Source organism: Garra rufa, chromosome 25 (assembly GCF_049309525.1).
Source record: "Garra rufa chromosome 25, GarRuf1.0, whole genome shotgun sequence".
In the NCBI taxonomy this organism is placed as follows: Eukaryota; Metazoa; Chordata; class Actinopteri; order Cypriniformes; family Cyprinidae; genus Garra; species Garra rufa.
The window spans coordinates 9,619,154-9,638,780 of record NC_133385.1 but is presented as its reverse complement, the minus strand read 5'-3'; the positions used below and the strand labels follow the sequence as shown (position 1 = coordinate 9,638,780).

At 34.8% G+C, this 19,627-nt stretch overlaps 1 protein-coding gene across 7 annotated transcripts in view; it reads left to right on the top strand.

Moving 5' to 3' along the window:
* Positions 1-19,627, top strand: part of ap3b2 (adaptor related protein complex 3 subunit beta 2) — a 78,278-nt gene that overhangs the window by 9,742 nt on the left and 48,909 nt on the right. For 4 of the 7 annotated variants that reach the window (XM_073831790.1, XM_073831788.1, XM_073831789.1 and 1 more), the window contains exons 2-4: positions 15,224-15,299; positions 18,247-18,321; positions 18,571-18,666. In XM_073831790.1, the coding sequence (XP_073687891.1) occupies positions 15,224-15,299; positions 18,247-18,321; positions 18,571-18,666 (247 nt within the window). Of the gene's footprint in view, positions 1-1,864; positions 1,927-15,223; positions 15,300-18,246; positions 18,322-18,570; positions 18,667-19,627 lie in introns of those variants that run through there. The other 3 variants (XM_073831786.1, XM_073831785.1, XM_073831784.1) reach the window with 2 other exon arrangements.

The following is a 19,627-nucleotide window of genomic DNA, read 5'->3' as shown; positions in this document are numbered from 1 at the left end:
CTGGACAAAGTAAAACTGATTTGAATTTTTTTTATCAAACTGTATGGGGCAGAATGAAAGTGAATCAAATTGAAGTAGACTGATTCAAATGTATTCAAACTGGATCAGACAGAATGGCAATAAATGGAATTGAATTATACTGATTCAATTGATTCAAATGGCATAAAACTGAATCATTTTAATCAAAGTGAAATGGACAGAATGAAACTGAATTGAATTGTATCAGTCAGAATGAAAGTGAATCAAATTGACACTAAATCAGATTGAACTGTACAGAATGAAATTGATTCAATTTTTATCAAACTGGGAATGAAAGTGAGTTAAATCGAAGCAGACTGATTCAATTAAATCAAACTGGATCAGACAAAATGACAATAAATGGAACTGAATCATACTGATTCAGTGATTTTAATCAAACTGAATTGAACTGTATCAGTCAGAATGAAAGTGAATCAAATTGAAGCAGACTAATTCAAGTGTAATCAAACTGGATCAGACAGAATGACAATAAATAGAACTGAATCATACTGATTCAAATGAATCAAATGGCGTCAGACAGAATAAAAGTCATTTTAATCAAAATGAATTGAATAAAGGTAAATCAAATCAGTAAATCAGTCTGATTTAGTTTGATTCTGTATATTTCAGTTTCTTTCTTTTTTAAAACCAATTTGAGCATGACAAACGCTATGTACTGCTTACTGACTCTTTATATACTACATAGTATATACTTCTGTAAACAATAGTATGCAACACTGTTGTCACATTATTGTATTTTGTGAACATTTAACATTTAGTACCATCCAGTTTTAGTCTTGGATACAAAATTCTATTATTTTACATTTTAAAGCCAGTTTTGTGTAAGAAATGTTTGAACCTTTGTCAAATGAGTCAAAAAACAGAAACCAAATGTGAATGGTGCAGAATGTGCACACACACTCGAGACAATATGAATGTCTGTATGTGTGAATATCTGCACTGTTTTTCATCTTTATTTAGCATTCAGAGCGAATGATAATACAGTGCTTGTGCGTGCCGACATCCCAACGAAGGGGTTTTCCTGTGAAGAGCCTTTTTTCAGAGCAGCGTTTCTAGCTGAGTCATATCAGAGAGAGGGAGAGGCAATCGACCGTTGCAGAAAATACGATGGAAAAGAGGACGAGGGACAGAAAAATGTGCCAGAGAGCTGGGAAAGAGTGATGGTGTGAATGAAAGGAGAGGGAGAGACGGAGCGTGTGTTTCACGAGGGGTGGGGCTTGCTGCTGGTGGGCGGGGTTTAGCTCTGCTCAGCCATCAGAGCAGTGTGCTCACCATCAGTCGGCTCTGAGCAGGATGAGAACAGCTTTTGCCGTCACCTCCCTTCTCGTCTCCTCACCTCTCAGGGCTGCCTCACGCGAAAGACGGAAAGACGCAGAGTGCTTTGTAGCCTCCGTATCTGCATTGACTTGATGGAAGCAGCTGACAGCTGAAGACTAGACCTGAGGATTCAGTACAGCGGGCTGTTACGTGCTTGTGCTTTGGAGTTTATGGTCTACTGTTGCTTTTGAGGCGGATTCTACAGGTGTGTGCCTTTAAGAATCATCTACAGGTGTGTTTACCTGCCTTAAGGGATCTAAACAGGTGCGAAAGTTTTCAGATTAGCTTGAGGATGACCACCATGCAGAAGTTGCTCCAGTTGCCGGTGAACGCCGTGAACATCGTGAAGAGTGTGCAGGGAGTCGCTCAGGGCCAGGAGGAAGCTCTCAGTCCGGTTCTGACGCCTGACGGCGGCCTGCAAAACTGGTACAACGCCGTCCAGCCCGAAGAACTCCGACACCTGAGATCTGGGGGGACGGGTGGCGGGGGTGGGAGTGGAGGGGGAGATGGGTCAGAGGATCGACCTGGGCTGGAGGAGGGGCTTACCAGCGTCCAATCGCAACCTTTACGGTACGCTAACACTCACGTGAAAGCATGAATGGCTGTGTGAATGATGCTCTTTCGAATGTAATTTAAGCCTGAAAAAAAAAAAACACAAATGAGATTTTAAAAAGTTTCAAAATTTATTTGAATTAGTTTAAATTCTAAAATTCATTTAAATTCTTTCAAATTGTATTTTTTTAATAAAATTAATAAAATGAGTACATATTTGATTAGAACTAGCTGTTAATTTAAAATGTATAAATAATTGGTAATTTTTTTTGATAAATTTATAATATATTCATAATATTATAATATATATATATATATATATATATATATATATATAAACTTATGTCATGTGTACTAATTAATTTTGTTGTTATCTATTTATTCAGTTGATACATTTAATTTTTTTTAATTCATTTGAGTTTGTTCAGTCGAAATGTAAAATTCATTTGAATTCATTCAAATTGTAACATTTTTTGTTAAAGTGAATAAAATTTGTACATATTTAATTAGATCTAGCTATACATTTATAAATTATAATTAAAAAAATGTATAGATAATTTAAATTCTCAAAACATTCAAGAAAATTTCGGCTTTATTCTCGAAACATTTCAACTTTATTCTCGAAATTTCTGCTTTTTTCTCCAAAACATTTCAAACTTATTCTCATAATTTCTACTTTATTCTCATAATTTCGACGTTATTCTCATAATTTTGACCATTCTTGAAACATTTCGACTTTATTCTCGAAATTTCGACTTTATTCTCAAAACATTTCGACTTTATTCTCGTAATTTTTACTTTATTTTAGAAACATTTAGGCTTTATTCTCGTAATTTTTACTTTATTTTCTAAACATTTAGACTTTATTCTGCAAACATTTTGACTTTATTCTCGAAACATTTAGACTTTATTCTCGTAATTTTTACTTTATTTTCTAAACATTTAGACTTTATTCTGCAAACATTTTTACTTTATTCTCGAAACATTTAGACTTTATTCTCGTAATTTTTTATTTTATTTACTAAACGTTTTGACTTTATTCTCAAAACATTTTTACTTTATTCTCAAAACATTTCGACTTTATTCTCGGAAAATTTCTAATTCATTACCATTTTTTATTACAATTAATACAATTAGTATTTCATATTTAGTTAGAACTAGCTATACATTTATAAATAATAATGTAATGTATAATGTAATAGTTTTTACGAATATTAATTGTATACATTTATGAACTATATAAACTAATTTTATTTTGTACTAATATATATAAATGTATTTGTCATGTGTACTAATTTTAGTTGATACAAGTGGATTTATTTAGTTGGTAAATTTACGTTGTTTAAAATTACAATTTTAATTAAAAAATAATCTTATTGTTCATTTTTTATATGTAAAAGTCACACACACATTTAAATTTAAATTAAAGTTAAAAATAATCTTATTTCTTGTTTTATTGTATGTAAAATTCATACACATATAATGCAATATACAAACACACACACAGTATTTACTTATAAATTAGATATTTTTTTTATTACAGATATATATTACAGTCAATGTGTGTGTGCGTTCCTACGTTGTCGTGTTTTAAAAAAAATCTACCCAAAAGTGAGCTAAATCTGACAAAATGTCCTCATTTGTAAAACTGGTGTAAAAAAATAAAAATAAAAATTTTATTTTGTTGTAAAAATGCAGAATGTTTTCTGTGAGGGGTAGGGTTAGGATTATTTATTTGGGATTATATATATATATATATATATATATATGTATGTATGTATGTGTGTGTGTGTGTGTGTGTGTGTGTGTGTGTGTGTGTTTGTGTAATTCGTATAACTCTTATGATCTGGTCTCTTCTGAAATATCTTTAAGAAACATTGCTGTCTTGGAGAAACTCTCATTAGTGCTTTTTCTTCCCTACTGGACCTTCTCTTGATGTTGTTGTACTTCTTGAGCAGAGGGTTTGTTAATTGTCAGCTCTGGTTAGTGTAACAGTCACCTGTGCAGCTGCTCGTAAAGTGACACCTGAGTCATGCAGATCTTCCTCTACACATGGTCCAGAACTGTTGGCAGGGACTCTAAGAGTATCATTGTCTTAAGAGTTTGTCTCCATAGAGGATAGCTGTGCTCCTCAACAGGCTGCAAGAGAGAGAGAGAAACCCTGTCAAGTGTTGAATTATGAATAAATAATAATATGGAGCTCAAAGTGTCTCATGCATGAAGAAGAAGACGATAGGATATATATTGCAAATCAGATTCTCTGCAGGGAGCATAAATTTCATTATACATGGTCCTTATAATATGCTATAAAATGAATTTAGTTTTACATTAGCTGGGATGCTATTACTTTGTGCTACTTTTTAATGCTATCCTATACATTACTTAAAGGGATAGTTCGCCCAAAAATGAAGATTCTGTCATTAATTACTCATCCTCATGTTGCTCCAAACCCGTAAGATCTTCATTCATCTTCGGAATACAAATTAAGATATGTGAGCATGTGCTCACCAGGATTTGTGAAGTTTTAAGTTTTCCTTTAGGCTTTATAGGATTTTAGGTCAATTTGGACAGGCCTCTTATCTACACGACCCCGTTATAGCTTCCCAAAGGGTAAAGTCAACATTTAGTTTTCTACTTTATTTTGACTTTATTCTCTAAACATTTCAACTTTATTTTCCTAATTTTGACTTTATTCTCGAGATTTTGACTTTATTCTCATAATTTCGATTGATTCTCAAAACATTTTGTTTATTCTTGTAATTGTGACTTCATTCTTAAAATTTCGACTTTATTCTCGAAACATTTCAACTTTATTCTCGTAATTTCTACTTTATTCTCAAAACATTTCGACTTTTTTCTCGTAATTTCGACTTTATTCTCAAAACATTTAGACTTTATTCTCAGAATTTCTAATTTAACATTTTGACTTTAATCTCGATGCATTTCAACTTTATTCTCGAAACATTTAGTTTATTCTCGTAATTTCTACTTCATTCCCAAAATATTTTGACTTTATTCTCGTAATTTCAAATTTATCTTCGAAGCATTTTGACTTTATTTTCGTAATTTCAACTTTATTCTCAAAACATTTCGACTTTATTCTCGGAATTTCAACTTTATTTTTTAAACATTTTGACTTGATTCTCGAAACATTTTGAGTTTATTCTTGATGCATTTTGACTTTATTCTCGTAATTTCAACTTTATTCTTTAAACATTTTGACTTTATTCTCATAATTTCGACTTTATTCTCAAAACTTTTCGACTTTATTCTCTGAATTTCAACTTTATTTTTGAAACATTTTGACTATTCTCGATACATTTCAACTTTTATATAGTTTATTCTCATAATTTTGACTTTATTCTCGATACGTTTTGACTTTATTCTCGATGCATTTCAACTTTATTCTCAAAACTAGGGGTGGGCGGTACACCGGTGTCATAGTCATCACCGGTGTGAGATAGCGCCACGACATGGATTTTCTAATACCGTCAATACCGGTATATTTAAAACATTAAATTTTCTTCAAACGTTCAGTTGTGGTCTGAATACCTGTCCTTATACTATATATCTTGTTGTAAATAAAAAAGTAAAACATATTCGTATCAGCTTTGCAGGTGGTAGGTAAAAGGGGAGTGGCCATTAAACGGCTGGTGAAACATCGTGAAGAAAGGTCGGCCCTGTAGCCTATACCAGGGGCGGAGTGGCAATCGGGACGACCGGGACTTTTCCCGGTCGGCCGGCCAAAGGATTTACACAGCGGATCACAAATTGAGCAGGCGCGAGGCGAACGCGACCGGCCTGTTTACGTTTACTTTCGATTTTGTAAAGGGAGCAGCACATCTTATAATAGATATTTGTCAGTGAGTACAAGATTGCAACAAATCCTCCAGTCTATTTTTGTCATCTCTCTTTACTTTCGACCCGTGATCGTTCAAATCTAAAGGTCATTGTACACTGAGTCCGATTTTCGTATATGTTTTTTTTTTTAGTTTTCTCATATTCGCCATCCTTATCAAAATGCTTATTATGGATGTGAAAATGCAGAACATCAAACATGATCCAAATTTTTTTATGACGGATGAAAGTTTCAGAGGCAGTGTGTAAACTCGATTAACATAACCTGTATTTTTTTTAACGTGCAAAAATGTCGGACGAAAATTTCGTACTCACGTGTGCAAAGACAATAGGTGCGTTCGAGATGCACTACACTAGCCTGCCACCGGCTGGCGAGAGCAGCCCCTTGCAGTCGGGGGAGGAGTAAAGAGACGGCCGTCAGGTCGGACACTTATAGGTTTCCGTAGTGTGCTGAAACATTTTTCTTAGCAGTATACTTTAATTTTAACTCTTAAACAATAAGAATATATGTTTACCATATCGCCTAATCTTCATTTTCATCATTAATGTTTTGTTTGAATATCAGATATTCGATATAAAGATTGATTACATACAGGAACTTTTTTAAGAAAAGCACGCAGCACACGTCCTGCTTGTCATCACATAATCTGACCAATGAGAATAAAGTGTGTCGTCATCAAGGCTTTCGCAGCCGGTTTTAAGCAGCTGCAGCGCCTGACCTCTGCGGCTGCTCTCGTTTTGCTCTCACGGTACTTTGATGGCACACGTGATCGAAAGGCGGCTGCAGCGCCGATCAAAGTCGGACAAATGATCTTACCAGAATGCATTGTTTTGTAAGGCGGCAGCCGATTTCTGGCGGCGCCGCATGAAGTCGAACGCACCTATTAACTCCAGCAGCTCATGTTGGATGCAGGGTTGCCAAGTCCGCGTTTTTCCCCACAGAATTGGTCTACTTTTAAACTGTTGCCATGGGTTGATTTCCCCCAGTTATTTAAAGGTTTTAAATATTGCAGAAATTAAATTTAAAAAAATAATTTTTGTTTTGTTGTACACTGTTAAGTAAGATCTTTAGGTTTTTTGCAAAATAAATATGTTGAGAATGCATAATACTCTCCCATGTCTCTTTTTGATAAGGATACCTACCATATACTTATTATATTATGAAAAGATTAACTTTATTCACATACTAAATGGACAGGACAGGCTACTTCTCCGAAAATGTACCAAAAAAGTAATACCGTGATATTATACCGGCACCGTTCAAAAGATGAAAAATACCGTGATATTAATTTTAGGTCATATCGCCCACCCCTACTCAAAACATTTAATTTATTCTTGTAATTTTGACTTTATTCTCAAAATTTCTACTTTATTTTCGAAACATTTCAACTTTATTCTCGAAACATTTCGACTTTATTCTCAAAAAATTTTGACATTATTTTCGTAATTTCGACTGTATTGTTGAATTTTTTTTTTTTACTTTTACTTTATTCTCAAAATATTATGACTTTATAGAATAGAATAGAACGCTGTCATAAAGAGTACATGGACTATTCTAACAGTATCTTTACTACCTTTCTGGGCCTTGAACATGTCAGTTGCATTGCTGTCTATGCAGGGTCAGAAAGCTCTCGGATTTCATAAAAAAGATCTCAAATTGTGTTTTTAAGATGAACGAAGATCTTACAGTTTTGGAACGACATAAATACAAGTAATTAATGACAGAATTTTCATTTTTGGGTAAACTATTCCTTTAAATATTATAAATATATAATAATAAACTAAATGAAAAATACAGGTTAGAGTGTGTGTTTGTGCTTAAGAATGTGCTTTTTCCATTAGAGTAAATAAACCCCTCATTGTAAATATACCCAGCGTCAGATCTATCGTCAGGACTAATTAATTTGCTAAAAGCTCCAGTATGTAAATCAAAGCCTTGTCGCTGCAGGTCAGGAGGGAAAGTGATTACAGGTTTGTATTCCCTCTGCATGCAGCAGTTCATACTGTGATTCAGAGACTTCCCATAGCTCATCTCTGATGTCTGACAGTGTTTATCCACTGCATTTATTATCCAAATTGACTTTCAGTTTATGCACAGCCTGTGGAATATGGCATATGATAATCTGGCGAACTGTGGAAGTGATGTATTTGACTGTAGCACGTCTGCTGAATCACCAAGCCCCTGTTCATCCTGTTACGTCGCTCTGATCACGACCCACCGCGTGCGCGAGCGTTAGTGTGCGTGAGGTAACCGAAGCTGACAAAGTGTGTCCACACACGACTAGCACAGCCGTCATGACAGGACACACACACTGATGCGTGAACGGAAACACCACCCACACCTTCTCTCTCACACACACACTAATATTTGACAGTGTTTACACGGCATGAATCTCCGCGGACCCTTCCGGCTAATGAAAGCCGCTGAGGGAGTCTTTTTTCAAGAGCGATAGATAGTTGTGTTGGGTGGGAGACTCTGGCAGCAAATCTATTCACTGGAGTTTATTGCTCTCTTTGTTGCTGTGGAAACCAGAGAGCAGGACCTGGGTGTGTTGTGAGATATCATAGTCGTTTAATTCCGGCAACTGTGGCATGACAGCCACCGGGGGAATGTTTTTTAATTAGCGAATTGTGTTATCTCGGCCAGCTCATAATATTTTCATGCCACAGCTTTGGAGGGAACACGCTCGCTCTGATTGGCTCGTTCTGAACCCGTTGGGATGATGATGATTAGGGGTGATCAGGGTTCTGTGATGACATGAGTGGAAATCCAGTGTTGCATCACTGTAGATATTATTCACCTTCTTGTTCAACGCGGAAGTAAGCCTATGGGCGAGACTTCCGGTTCATTATCCGCTGTAGGGAAATAACGAGAAATAACAACGTGCTGTAAACGGTAAATGTGTTTGCACTACAAACCAGTGTGTTTATCATTAAGATAATACATTAAAATAACATGGTAAGACACCAATTTGCAATATCAAGCTGTTTTGTACAGCTAAAAATACCTGGACGCAGATGAGACCAGAAGCATGACCCATAAAATGTACAAATTATTAAAAATTTAATTAAATTTTATTAAATTAGGGAAAAAGTCTTAGTGTTCAAATTGTGTCATTTTCAAGAAATTCAAATGATGAATGTAGCTGCAAGAAGCGATTACCGGGGTACAGCACTTATGAAGAAATTATTTAGCAAGCCTGTAGCCACCTAAATCAATTTAAAAAAAAGCATTTTTTGGCCATCCCTGGTAATTTACTATAGAAATATTGTTTTTCAACGTTCTTGACTCTTATTGTGCCAACTGTTGTCAGATCTCCTTAAAACTTTGCATGCTTTTTTAGAATCACCTGTCGCATGTGCTCACCAGGATTTGTGAAGTTTTGAGTTTTCCTTAAGGCTTTATAGGATTTGGGGCGAACTTGGACAGGCCTCTTATCTAAACAACTCTGTTATAGCTTCCCAAAGGGTAAAGTCAACATTTATTTTTTTGGATAATTATTGACCTAGAGTGTCCAGAAATGTGTACTGCAGTGTTTATTTCTAGACTGAGCGAGAAAAAACCTAGGACTAGTTTGTAAAAGTAGTTTTTTTTTTTGTATCTTCTCAATTAACAAACAATTTAATTGACAGCATTGCTTATACAGGCAAAGTTGTCCGGAATGAGGAGTTCTGTCATATTAGAATCAGAATTAGTTTTATTCGCCAGGTGTGCGTGTGCAAACACACAAGGAATTTGTTGTGGTTTTTAAAGGTGCTCATGGTACATACATGCATAACTGACATGAGAAAAAAACATTTAAATAGTAAGATTTAACTATAAATAATAATAATGTGTATGAATCTGGAACAGAAGCTTTATGTACAGATTTGTGCATATACAGCTGTAAATAAAGAGATATGCATATGTATTTATATAATACTTGAGAAAGAGGCAATCATTTAGGATGGAGAATGAACTACAGAAATGAGAAAGAAGTGCAAACAGGTTTTGTCTGGGGTGAGAGGGGTCTTTGATCACATTTCCTGCCTGTTTTTTTTCACTCAAGTCCTGAAGGTTGGGCAGGTGCACACCAATGACTCTTTCTGCTGTCCCAACAGTTCTGTTGCAGTCTTCTTATATCTGATTTGCTGGCTGACCCAAACCAGAAACTAACAGTAGAGCACAGAACTGATTCAATAACAGTCGAGTAAAAACTGTGTCCTCTGTACCTGTGGCAGGTTGAACTTTTTCAGTTGACTAAGGAAGTACAACCTCTGCTGGGCTTTTTTTCACTGTAGATTCGATGTGAATGTCATGATACGAATATTGCATGTATGCGCGAAAAACTGCGCAATGTACAATTGTTTACGGCCTTAAAAAAGTGATATCTTTCAAATTTCTCAAAGCCTTTGTCTAATAGGCGCTCATAGGCACATGTGGCACTTTTGACCAACACCGTGCACAGCTATTTTTGATGTTGATAGGACATTGCGTAGTTGTGTAGTTATAGCCGTTTTTATGTTGTTTTTTTTCCCCTCTTATAGCGCAACCAAGTGGCCAAGCTCTGCATTTTTTCCCCTGTGACTTAAGATTCAGCTCTTACATCCATGTTCTGAGTTTGGCGAAGATATCTCATTCCATTCGGGAGTTATAGACTTTTTACTAAAAAATGTTCCGTCTCTTTTGAACATTTTGGCATCTCTTTGCGACAATGAGACGAAAGTGCAACTTTTTTTGATAATTTTTGATATTTTTTTGCAAAAGTAAAAAAATTGCCAGGGTGATAGACAAAGGATTCCAACAACATACGACACTTTAGTCTGCGACAAATCGTTAAGAAGTTGTGAGCAATTTTGTAGTTTTTATCGCTGTAGCGATAAAAGGGGTGAGCCTTGGTGACGTTGTAGACAGTGTGAGTACTACCATCCCTGAGAGTTTCAAGTCTCTACAACTTACGGTTTGGTCTGCCCGAACAGATTGCTGATCCTTGGCAATATCTTTGTAGCTATAGTTATCATTCTTGGTGTAAACAAGCCTTAACAATTACAATAGGGTTTCAGCGATACGCGCTTGAACCCCTAAATAGAACCCCAGTTTTGTGGCTCTTTGGCATATTGCTTGTACCTCAGTTCAAGCGTCACGTGAACCAATCATCTCTTCCTCCTTGCTAGTTATAGCATGGAATAAACATGAATGAACATCAGAAGTAGTGCATCGGAATTCCATTCAAACTACCCACATTCGTACTATACAGAACATACTTTTTTTAACGGTAGGGAAGTATGTTCAAATGTAGTACTCAAGCAGAATGCGATTTCGGACGCAAACAAGTTTAATTTAACCACAATGAACGTTTTTTTTCCTGAGGTGCTTACACTTGAAAAGAGTCACATCACCGCTTTTCGCCATTTTTGTCCATATTGTCCATGGAATGCACATTACAGAACTGGGGAACGTTTTTGACTCTTATATCACCAGCTGTTGTCCGATCTCCTTAAAATTTTGCATGCTTGTTTAGAATCACCTATTTCATGTGCTCACCAGGTTTTGTGAAGTTTTGAGTTTTCCTTTAGGCTTTATAGGATTTTGGACAGGCAACTTATCTAAATGACCCCGTTATAGCTTCCCAAAAGCTAAAGTCAACATTCATTTTTTGGATAATTATTGACCTAGAGAGTCCAGAAATTTGTACTGCAGTGTTTTTTCCAGATTGAGCGGGGGAAAAAAAAACTAGGACTAGTTTGTAAAAGTAGGGTTTTTTTTGTATCTTCTTAATCATTTAACAAACTATTTAATTGACACCAGTGGTTATAGAGGTAAAGTTGTTCGATCACTGCACTTACACTTGAAAAGAGTCACGTCACCGCTTTACGCCATTTTTGAATTCGCCATTTTTTGAATTTGAATTACTCGCCTCACATACTGTTTTTCGCATACTAGCTATATAGTAGGGAGGTATTTGATTACGGACGCATCAAAAGTATCTTGTTTCAACCACAGAAAGACGTCAATACATACCTTTTTAAAAAACATTCATTTTAAAAAGAAATTTCTTATGCTCTGTGTTTATTTTAATCAAAAATACTGTAAAATTGTGAAATATTATTACAATTTAAAATAGCTGATTTCTAGTTTAATATATTTTAAAATGAAATTTATTCCTGTGATCAAAACTGGATTTTCAGCATCATTACTCCAGTCTTCAGTGTCACATGACCCTTCAGAAATCATTCTAATATGCTGATTTGCTGCTTAAGAAACACTTTTTGTATTATTATCATTGTTGAAAACAGTTTTGCTGCTAAATAAGATTTTGTGAAAACTGTCATACATATATTTGTAGGAATGTTTTTGAAGATGAAGCATAGGAAGTTCAAAAGAACAGGATTTATGATTTTTTTTTACTGCTTGGTAAAGTATTAATTTCTTTGAAATAATAATAAAATCACGCTAACCTGCTGTGTTTATGAATATTATGATCATCATGAATCATGATTATAATCAAAGAACAAGCAAACTTAACTGACTCTTTGAATCTGAGCATAATTGAGCCAAGACTGTGCATATAAGTAGGATTTCCTACTAGACATTCACTGTTCATTCAGTTGGTTTGTGTGTGAATGTGTCTGTATGTGTGAACAGATGTCAGTTTGTTGATTTAAACCCAGCCAGTGATTACTGGTGAGAAAGAGAGAGAGATAAAACGTCTCAGCATCTCTCCTCCACGACTTCTTTCTAAAAGGAGATTGCTAACATTAGGATGTGGTTGCTATAGTAATGTGTATCTATGGACAGAAGGGTTATATAGGCTTATACTTGCACACAGGATGTCAGACAGTCTCATCTGTGTCGGATTGACAAGCTGACTAACCCAGGATCAGATATAGGTCTTAGTGTGACAGATAGCTTTGGCCAATCAGAAGGAGTTTTGGCTCGTCAGGTGACTGATGTGCAGCTCCTCAAATAAATAGATCACATGTTTAATATTTATATCTTTGCTCATTTGAACTCTAATATTAATAGGTTTTCCAAGACGTCTGAAAGATCATCGGCTTTATTCACACACATCAGCTAACGGAAAACAAGTCAGTTTAGATCAACAAATACTTCCATCTTTAATCATTAAAGACGCTTTGAAAAGCCAGTTTCTTTAATGTGTGAAACCAAGACATATTTTATGCAACTACGAAGGCCTGATTCCATTTTTAAATAGCTAATAGCTGGATAAAAAAAGACACTTTTAAAGTGAATAAATCTACACCACTTCCTTTGCAACCAATGGACAGGAAAGGAAAATATTATTACGCTATTAGCGTTGGAACAACACCAAAGACACATCCTCAAAACAGAACTAATTGCTAATGCTTGCAGGCAGTACTTGTAAAGTAAAGCAAAAGGATATTCTCATTTTTTTTAATGATATATATGACCCTGGACCACAAAACCAGTTCGAAGGGTCATTTTATTTAAAAATTGAGATTTATAAATCATCTGAAAGCTGAATAAATAAGGTTTTCCATTGATGTATGGTTTTTAGGATAGGACAATATTTGGCTGAGATATTATTTGAAAATCAGCAATCTGAGGGTGCAATAAATCTAAATATTGAGAAAATCGCCTTTAAAGTTGTCCAAATGAAGTTCTTAGCAATGCATATTACTAATCAAAACTAAAGTTTTGATATATTTACAGTAGAAAATGTACAAAATATCGTAATGGAACATGATCTTTACTTAATATCCTAATGATTTCTGGCATAAAAGAAAAATCGATCATTTTGACCTATACAATGTATTTTTAACTATTGCTGCAAATATACCCCAGCGACTTAAGACTGGTTTTGTGGTCCAGGGTCACATATACAGCTGAACAAACACTGTTTTTAACCTGAATTAAGGGAAAACTCAAGGCAAGTTTGAGATTTTGGGCTTTTTGGTTTTTCAGAAAGTGTTTTTTCAGACTAGTGGACAGAAAACATCCAAAAGACACTGTTAAGTGTTTCTTTTATAGCACTTTATCTATTTGTGTCGATAGATTTCAGTTACAATACATATTTTTAAAGGCTGTTTTCTCAAAATGAGTTTTTTCTTCTACACTGTGCCATAAATCTCCATTTCAGTAACACTTACACACACCAAACTTTACATTTTTATTCCTGTCTATATCCTGAAGGTTTTTACAGAGGGATTTGTTCTTATATAATTTGCTTGATTTTATACAAAAATGGTAATAAAATATTGTTTCCTGTCTGTCCTAATTTTTTTCTGAATTATGTTGTGACAAAGTGAGGGACCCAAAATTCCCTCTGTAAAAACTTTTGACTCTAATTTGTCAAAAAAAATTAAACAAGAATTTTGAAACTGACTTCATCCAGTGTTTAGATTTTTGTACTAGAAATGTATGCAAATTACTGCATATTTCATTAATATATATAATAATGCCTCATTTGCCTATTTAAACCTACCATTTTTACAAAACATGTAATACAAAAAATGTTCGCAATTATCAAAGTAATCAATCAACTGGGTAAGTAAGGTGATAACTATTAGTTATTTTTTTTACCCTATTCACCTGCAGTGTCTCGCCTTAAGCGTAAGAAGTTAATTTTATGATGTTGTACTATATGATACTTTACTGAGAGATGGGGAGCTTTTATTTTGAAATGTACACATTTTATTTATTCCATTGTTTTTTTTTTTTTTTTTTTCAAATGCTTTAAGGATTAAAATAAAATTAAACTTCAACTGCCTGGCAAACAGTTTAAGTTTTTCTCTCCTCAATTAATAAGAAACTGTTGCATGAGTAGAAAATGGCTGCCTGGGGGATTTTTCCAGTGAAAACAAATGCAGAGGAGACTTAATGGAGATATCATTTATGTTTGAGTATCATATTTTCTCAGTTGTTTCTGCTATAATTCATCGCAAACAAGGCAGTTGTTGGCATCTATAGAGATGAATGAATATGGATGGTATGGCTCAAGCTATTTGAATTCATACTGAGATCTCTGACTTTGCTGTTTTTTCTGGTATCACAGTTTGAGACTTTGTATGTATGTATGTATTTAAGAGTGTTATTCTCAGGAGAAGCATGTCAGAACGACAATCTACTACTGCTATTGATTTCTTGGATAAATGAGTGTGATCCAAATGAGAAAGAGGAGAGTCTTGTGGCTTCCCTTAAGGTAGTATCTAGTGCTTATAAAAACAAATCATGCTGTTGATGGTATTTCTGGGTGTGTTTGTGCTTTTTGATTCTCAGTATGTCAAATTTGTGTGAATCCTTTGATGGAAGGCTTGATTTCATTTGCTCTGGTTGGATTCTTCTGAACTCGTGAACGTCTGCAGGGCTCTTAAAGAGCCGAGATGAGTCTCTCAGGATGATACATCATATAATGGACACCTTTCTAAGATATTTAAAGGAGAAAGAACAAGAACACTTGACAAACATTGTGTCTTTTTTGTTTTACATCTTCAGACACGATGACCTGAAGGAGATGCTGGACAGCAATAAAGACTCCTTGAAGCTGGAGGCCATGAAGCGCATCGTAGCGGTGAGTAAACCACACATATTCAGTATTTTTGTTCTTATTTTCCAGTCTTTATTTGACATATCAAGTCAGAAAGTAAGTGAGTTTTTGCTTAAAATGTGCATGCTGTTTCCAAAGTATGCAGCATAAAAGAGAGCACCGTACACCAAGCAATGTGTCCCACAATGAAATTCTCTCATGCGTCAATTACATTGTCTGATTATGTGATGCACAGCTAAGCTGTGAAATTTGAGCTCTGTTTTCATGGATCATCAGTAATAAAGTCCCAGCATGTTGTATTGATGAACAGTAGAATCAGATATAATCTAAGCAAGATAAAAAACCTGATTGTTCACCATTTCAGGAAGAGATATTTGGATTTGTGTCGGTAATTATGTGACTGTGTAAACAGACAGAAAGCTGTAATTGAGGGCAGTAAATGCCACTGTCACTATGTGTTTTGTGAAGTCTTGGCTCCCGCCGGTTTGTAACTGTTGCATCAGGTCTGTTTCTATAGCGAGACGAGCGATTTCAGCAAGCGCTTTGGAAATGGCACAGAAATGCGAAATACGTTTAATATTCATGAGCGGTTTTAGTGTCTCTGTATTGTGAAGGATCAGATCAGGCTGAAATATTTATCACTCGGAGCTCAGAAGCCACAAACAGTCACCTGATACTGTTTCCATTCACAGAGCACAGGTGGCTTCGGCAGCAGGTACATGAATCCTTCAGGACCAAGTCTAAATGCACCGTATTTATTGTTTTTAATTCCCTGTGAAGGATTCATAAGTGCATGTAATAAAAAATATGTTCTTTTCTCGTAGCAAGTAAATATTTCCAGTGAATATAGTACAACAAATTTACTTTGGTGGTTGTAAGGTTATTGCAAACTGATGCAATAATCAAACACGCTCTTAATCGGTCGTCTTTCGTTGGCTTATTGCACTTTTTTTATTGAAGTTTAATGCCGTTCTTATTGTTTTTTATGTATCTAAATTAGACCATGTGATGTAAATATATTTAGATTCAATATTTATATTTAAAAGAAATTGTGGCTTTAACTTGTTCAGTGTAATAAATCGTCCATACTGGTGGCACTAAACGTAAACAATGCCACAGAACTGAACGAAACTCGCATATTTAGCTGATTATTTCTGCTGAAAATGATCAATTATTGTCATGTTTTGGGCTGTACTAATTGGTCAGACCAGGACAAACATTTGGAGTACTATAGACCAGTGTTGTTTTCGTCAATGATGACGATAACGAAATCATTTCGTTGACGCCACTTTTTTTCATGACAATAACGAGACGATGACGAGATAAAAATGGCTTGTTGATGACTAAAACATGACGAGACGTGTGTGAGTTTTCGTTGACGAGACGAGAATAGACGAAAATGTTAGTGGGTGGTCCGTCAGACGTTTAAAATGCATGACATTTCTGCTTATTGTGCATGCCAATTAAAACCTAAGAAGTATCTGCCGCTATGGCAAGCCGTTTTAGCATTAAATACTCTTTGCCATACTAGTATGGCAAGCCGTTTTAGCATTCTATCCTTGTTTGGTTACGCTCAACACGTCACATTGTTGTCACTCAGACAGACAGACGATTAACCGTGATGGCGGCAGTTTGCACACAGGGTGGTCGCAAATGGCGAGAGGACCTATGGGTGTATTTCAAATATATGTCTTTTATGTCTAAAACCATTCCTTCATTATTGTAATTATTGGTGAAAATAGTCGATCCGGAAGCTCACATTGTGTTGAACTATAGATCTGCAATTTTCACAACTTATAAGTGACACTACCAAACAGAAAAATACTTACTGACCTACATTAATTTGTTAAAAAACTTTTTCCCCTTTTTTGACTAAAACTAGACTAAAACATTTCTGACTTTTCGTCGACTAAAATTGGACTAAAACTATCACATTTAGAAGTGACTAAAATTTGACTAAAACTAATAAGCATTTTAGTCCAAAAGACTAAGACTAAGACTAAATCTAAGATGGTTGTCAAAAACAACACTGCTATAGACTGCCAAAAGTTATGACAAATCAAGGAGAAGAGTGCAAAAAAACTGTCTGAGGAACAAAAGGCGTTTGTTTGTGGTTGGCCAAACTGAACCAGGATTTCCAGGGCAAGAATTTTGACAACATTTGTGTTTGTTCTTATAATTTCCGGTCAAAGGTTCAAATGCTTACTAATGCTTCAGATGGATAAAAGATGCATTAAGAGCCAAAAAACTTTTTTTAATTGGAAGATCTGGTTAAATTTAACTTATTTTGTCTTCTGGGAATCATGTAAGTATCTTCTGTAGCTTCTGATAGGCAGTACTAAAATATATATATATTCAGGCAAAATAAGAAAAATGTACACAAAGTTTTCACCCCCCAGCTCTTAATGTATTGTGTTTCTTTCTAAAGCATCAGTGAGCATTTGAAACTTCTGTAATAGTTACATATGAGTCCCTCAGTTGTCCTCAGTGTGAAACAATGGGTCTCAAAACCATACAGTCATTGTTGGACAGGGTTCAAATAAGCAAACATTTTTGAAAAACCAAAGAATTTGCGGAACCAAAAGTAATTTTCTAAAGAAACAGCGGGCAGTTTAACTGTTCAGGACAAACAAGGGACTCATGACCAACTGTCATAAAAACAAAAACAAACTGTGGATCATTCAGGTAACAACACAGTATTAGGAATCAAGTGTATGTAAACTTTTGAACGAGGTAATTTTTATAAATTCAACTATTATTTTCTCTTGTGGACTATTTGTAAATGTCTTTTATGTGAATTATCTTATTCAAGTCAGTACTGAATGAAAAATAACATGCGTTTTGTATATTGTATGATCCCTCTTATTTTGCTAAAATAATTAACATTAAGGTGTATGTAAACTTTTGACCTCAGCTGTATTCTTTACGTCAGTATGTAAATATTGCCCTGTTTGTATGTGTTCTCCCACAGATGATTGCCAGGGGGAAAAACGCCTCAGATCTCTTCCCTGCAGTGGTGAAGAACGTGGCCTGCAAAAACATCGAGGTGAGTGATACACCGAGAAGCAGCAGGGAGACAGGAAGCGTCTCAGAGCTTACAGGATGTCAGCTTTTCGGGCTGTTATTAAACTTTAATCTTGTGTTAATATGCAATGGCAACGTGGTTCTGCTCATGAGTCACCGTAGGCTCAAGTGCTGAGTCACAAAAAAACGCATTAAACACCAGCTCTGTTAACCCCTCTGTGAGTGTATGTGTTTTTTGTGAGTTTACAGTGACATATGTTTTCTCTCTCAGGTGAAGAAGCTGGTGTACGTGTATCTCGTCCGCTACGCTGAAGAACAGCAGGATCTCGCTCTGTTGTCCATTTCCACCTTCCAGAGAGGACTGAAGGTCATAAAACACACAAATTCATTTTTCTGAGTTTAAACATGCTGCTTCATCCTGACAAAGTCCCATCGTCTTCCTTGATCTTTTTCACAACATCCAAAACATAAGAAAAAGCTGCACTTCAGTTTGCATACTTTATGACAGTTTTACTAAAAGCTTGCACCAGGGCAAACCGTCTTTTGGTGTTAAAATGGTACTGTCAGGATTTACTAAAGATGCGCGATGAAGAATTAGCACTGAGAAAAAAGTGATTCTTTTTATAAATAACAGCATTTATTCAAAATATAAATCTTTTCTTACGATGTAAATCTACGCTATCACTTTTTTTTATTAATTCAACACATCCCTGGTGAATAAAAGTATTAATTTCTTTCAAAATAAGAAAGAATAAAAATGTACTGACCCCAAACTTTTAAACAGCAGTGAATATTGTTAGAAAACCTTTCTATTTTAAATAAAAGCTGTTTTTTTTTATTAAGCAGCACAACTTTTTTCAACATTGATAATAAATCAGTATATTTCAATGATTTCTGAAGGATCATGTGACACTGAAGACTGGAGTAATGATGCTGAAAATGTTGCTTTGTATCACAGGAATAAATTATATTTTAAAATGTATTCACATAGAAAACAGTTATTTTAAATTGAAATAATATTTCACAATATTACAGTTTTTTCTGTATTTTGATCAAATAAATACAGCCTTGATGAGCATAAGAAACGTCTTTAAAAGACAATAAAAAATCTTACTGATTCTGATTATATATATGATTATATCTATATATATATATATATATATATATATATATATATATATATATATATATATATATATATATTTTTTTTTTTTTTTTTTTTTTCAGTTTTAGATTTAGTTTTTTATTTATTTCCTATCCATTTTAGAGTTTCAACTTAAACTTACTTCAGTTAGTTGCCAATGCAACATGTCTAATTTCTCATTCAG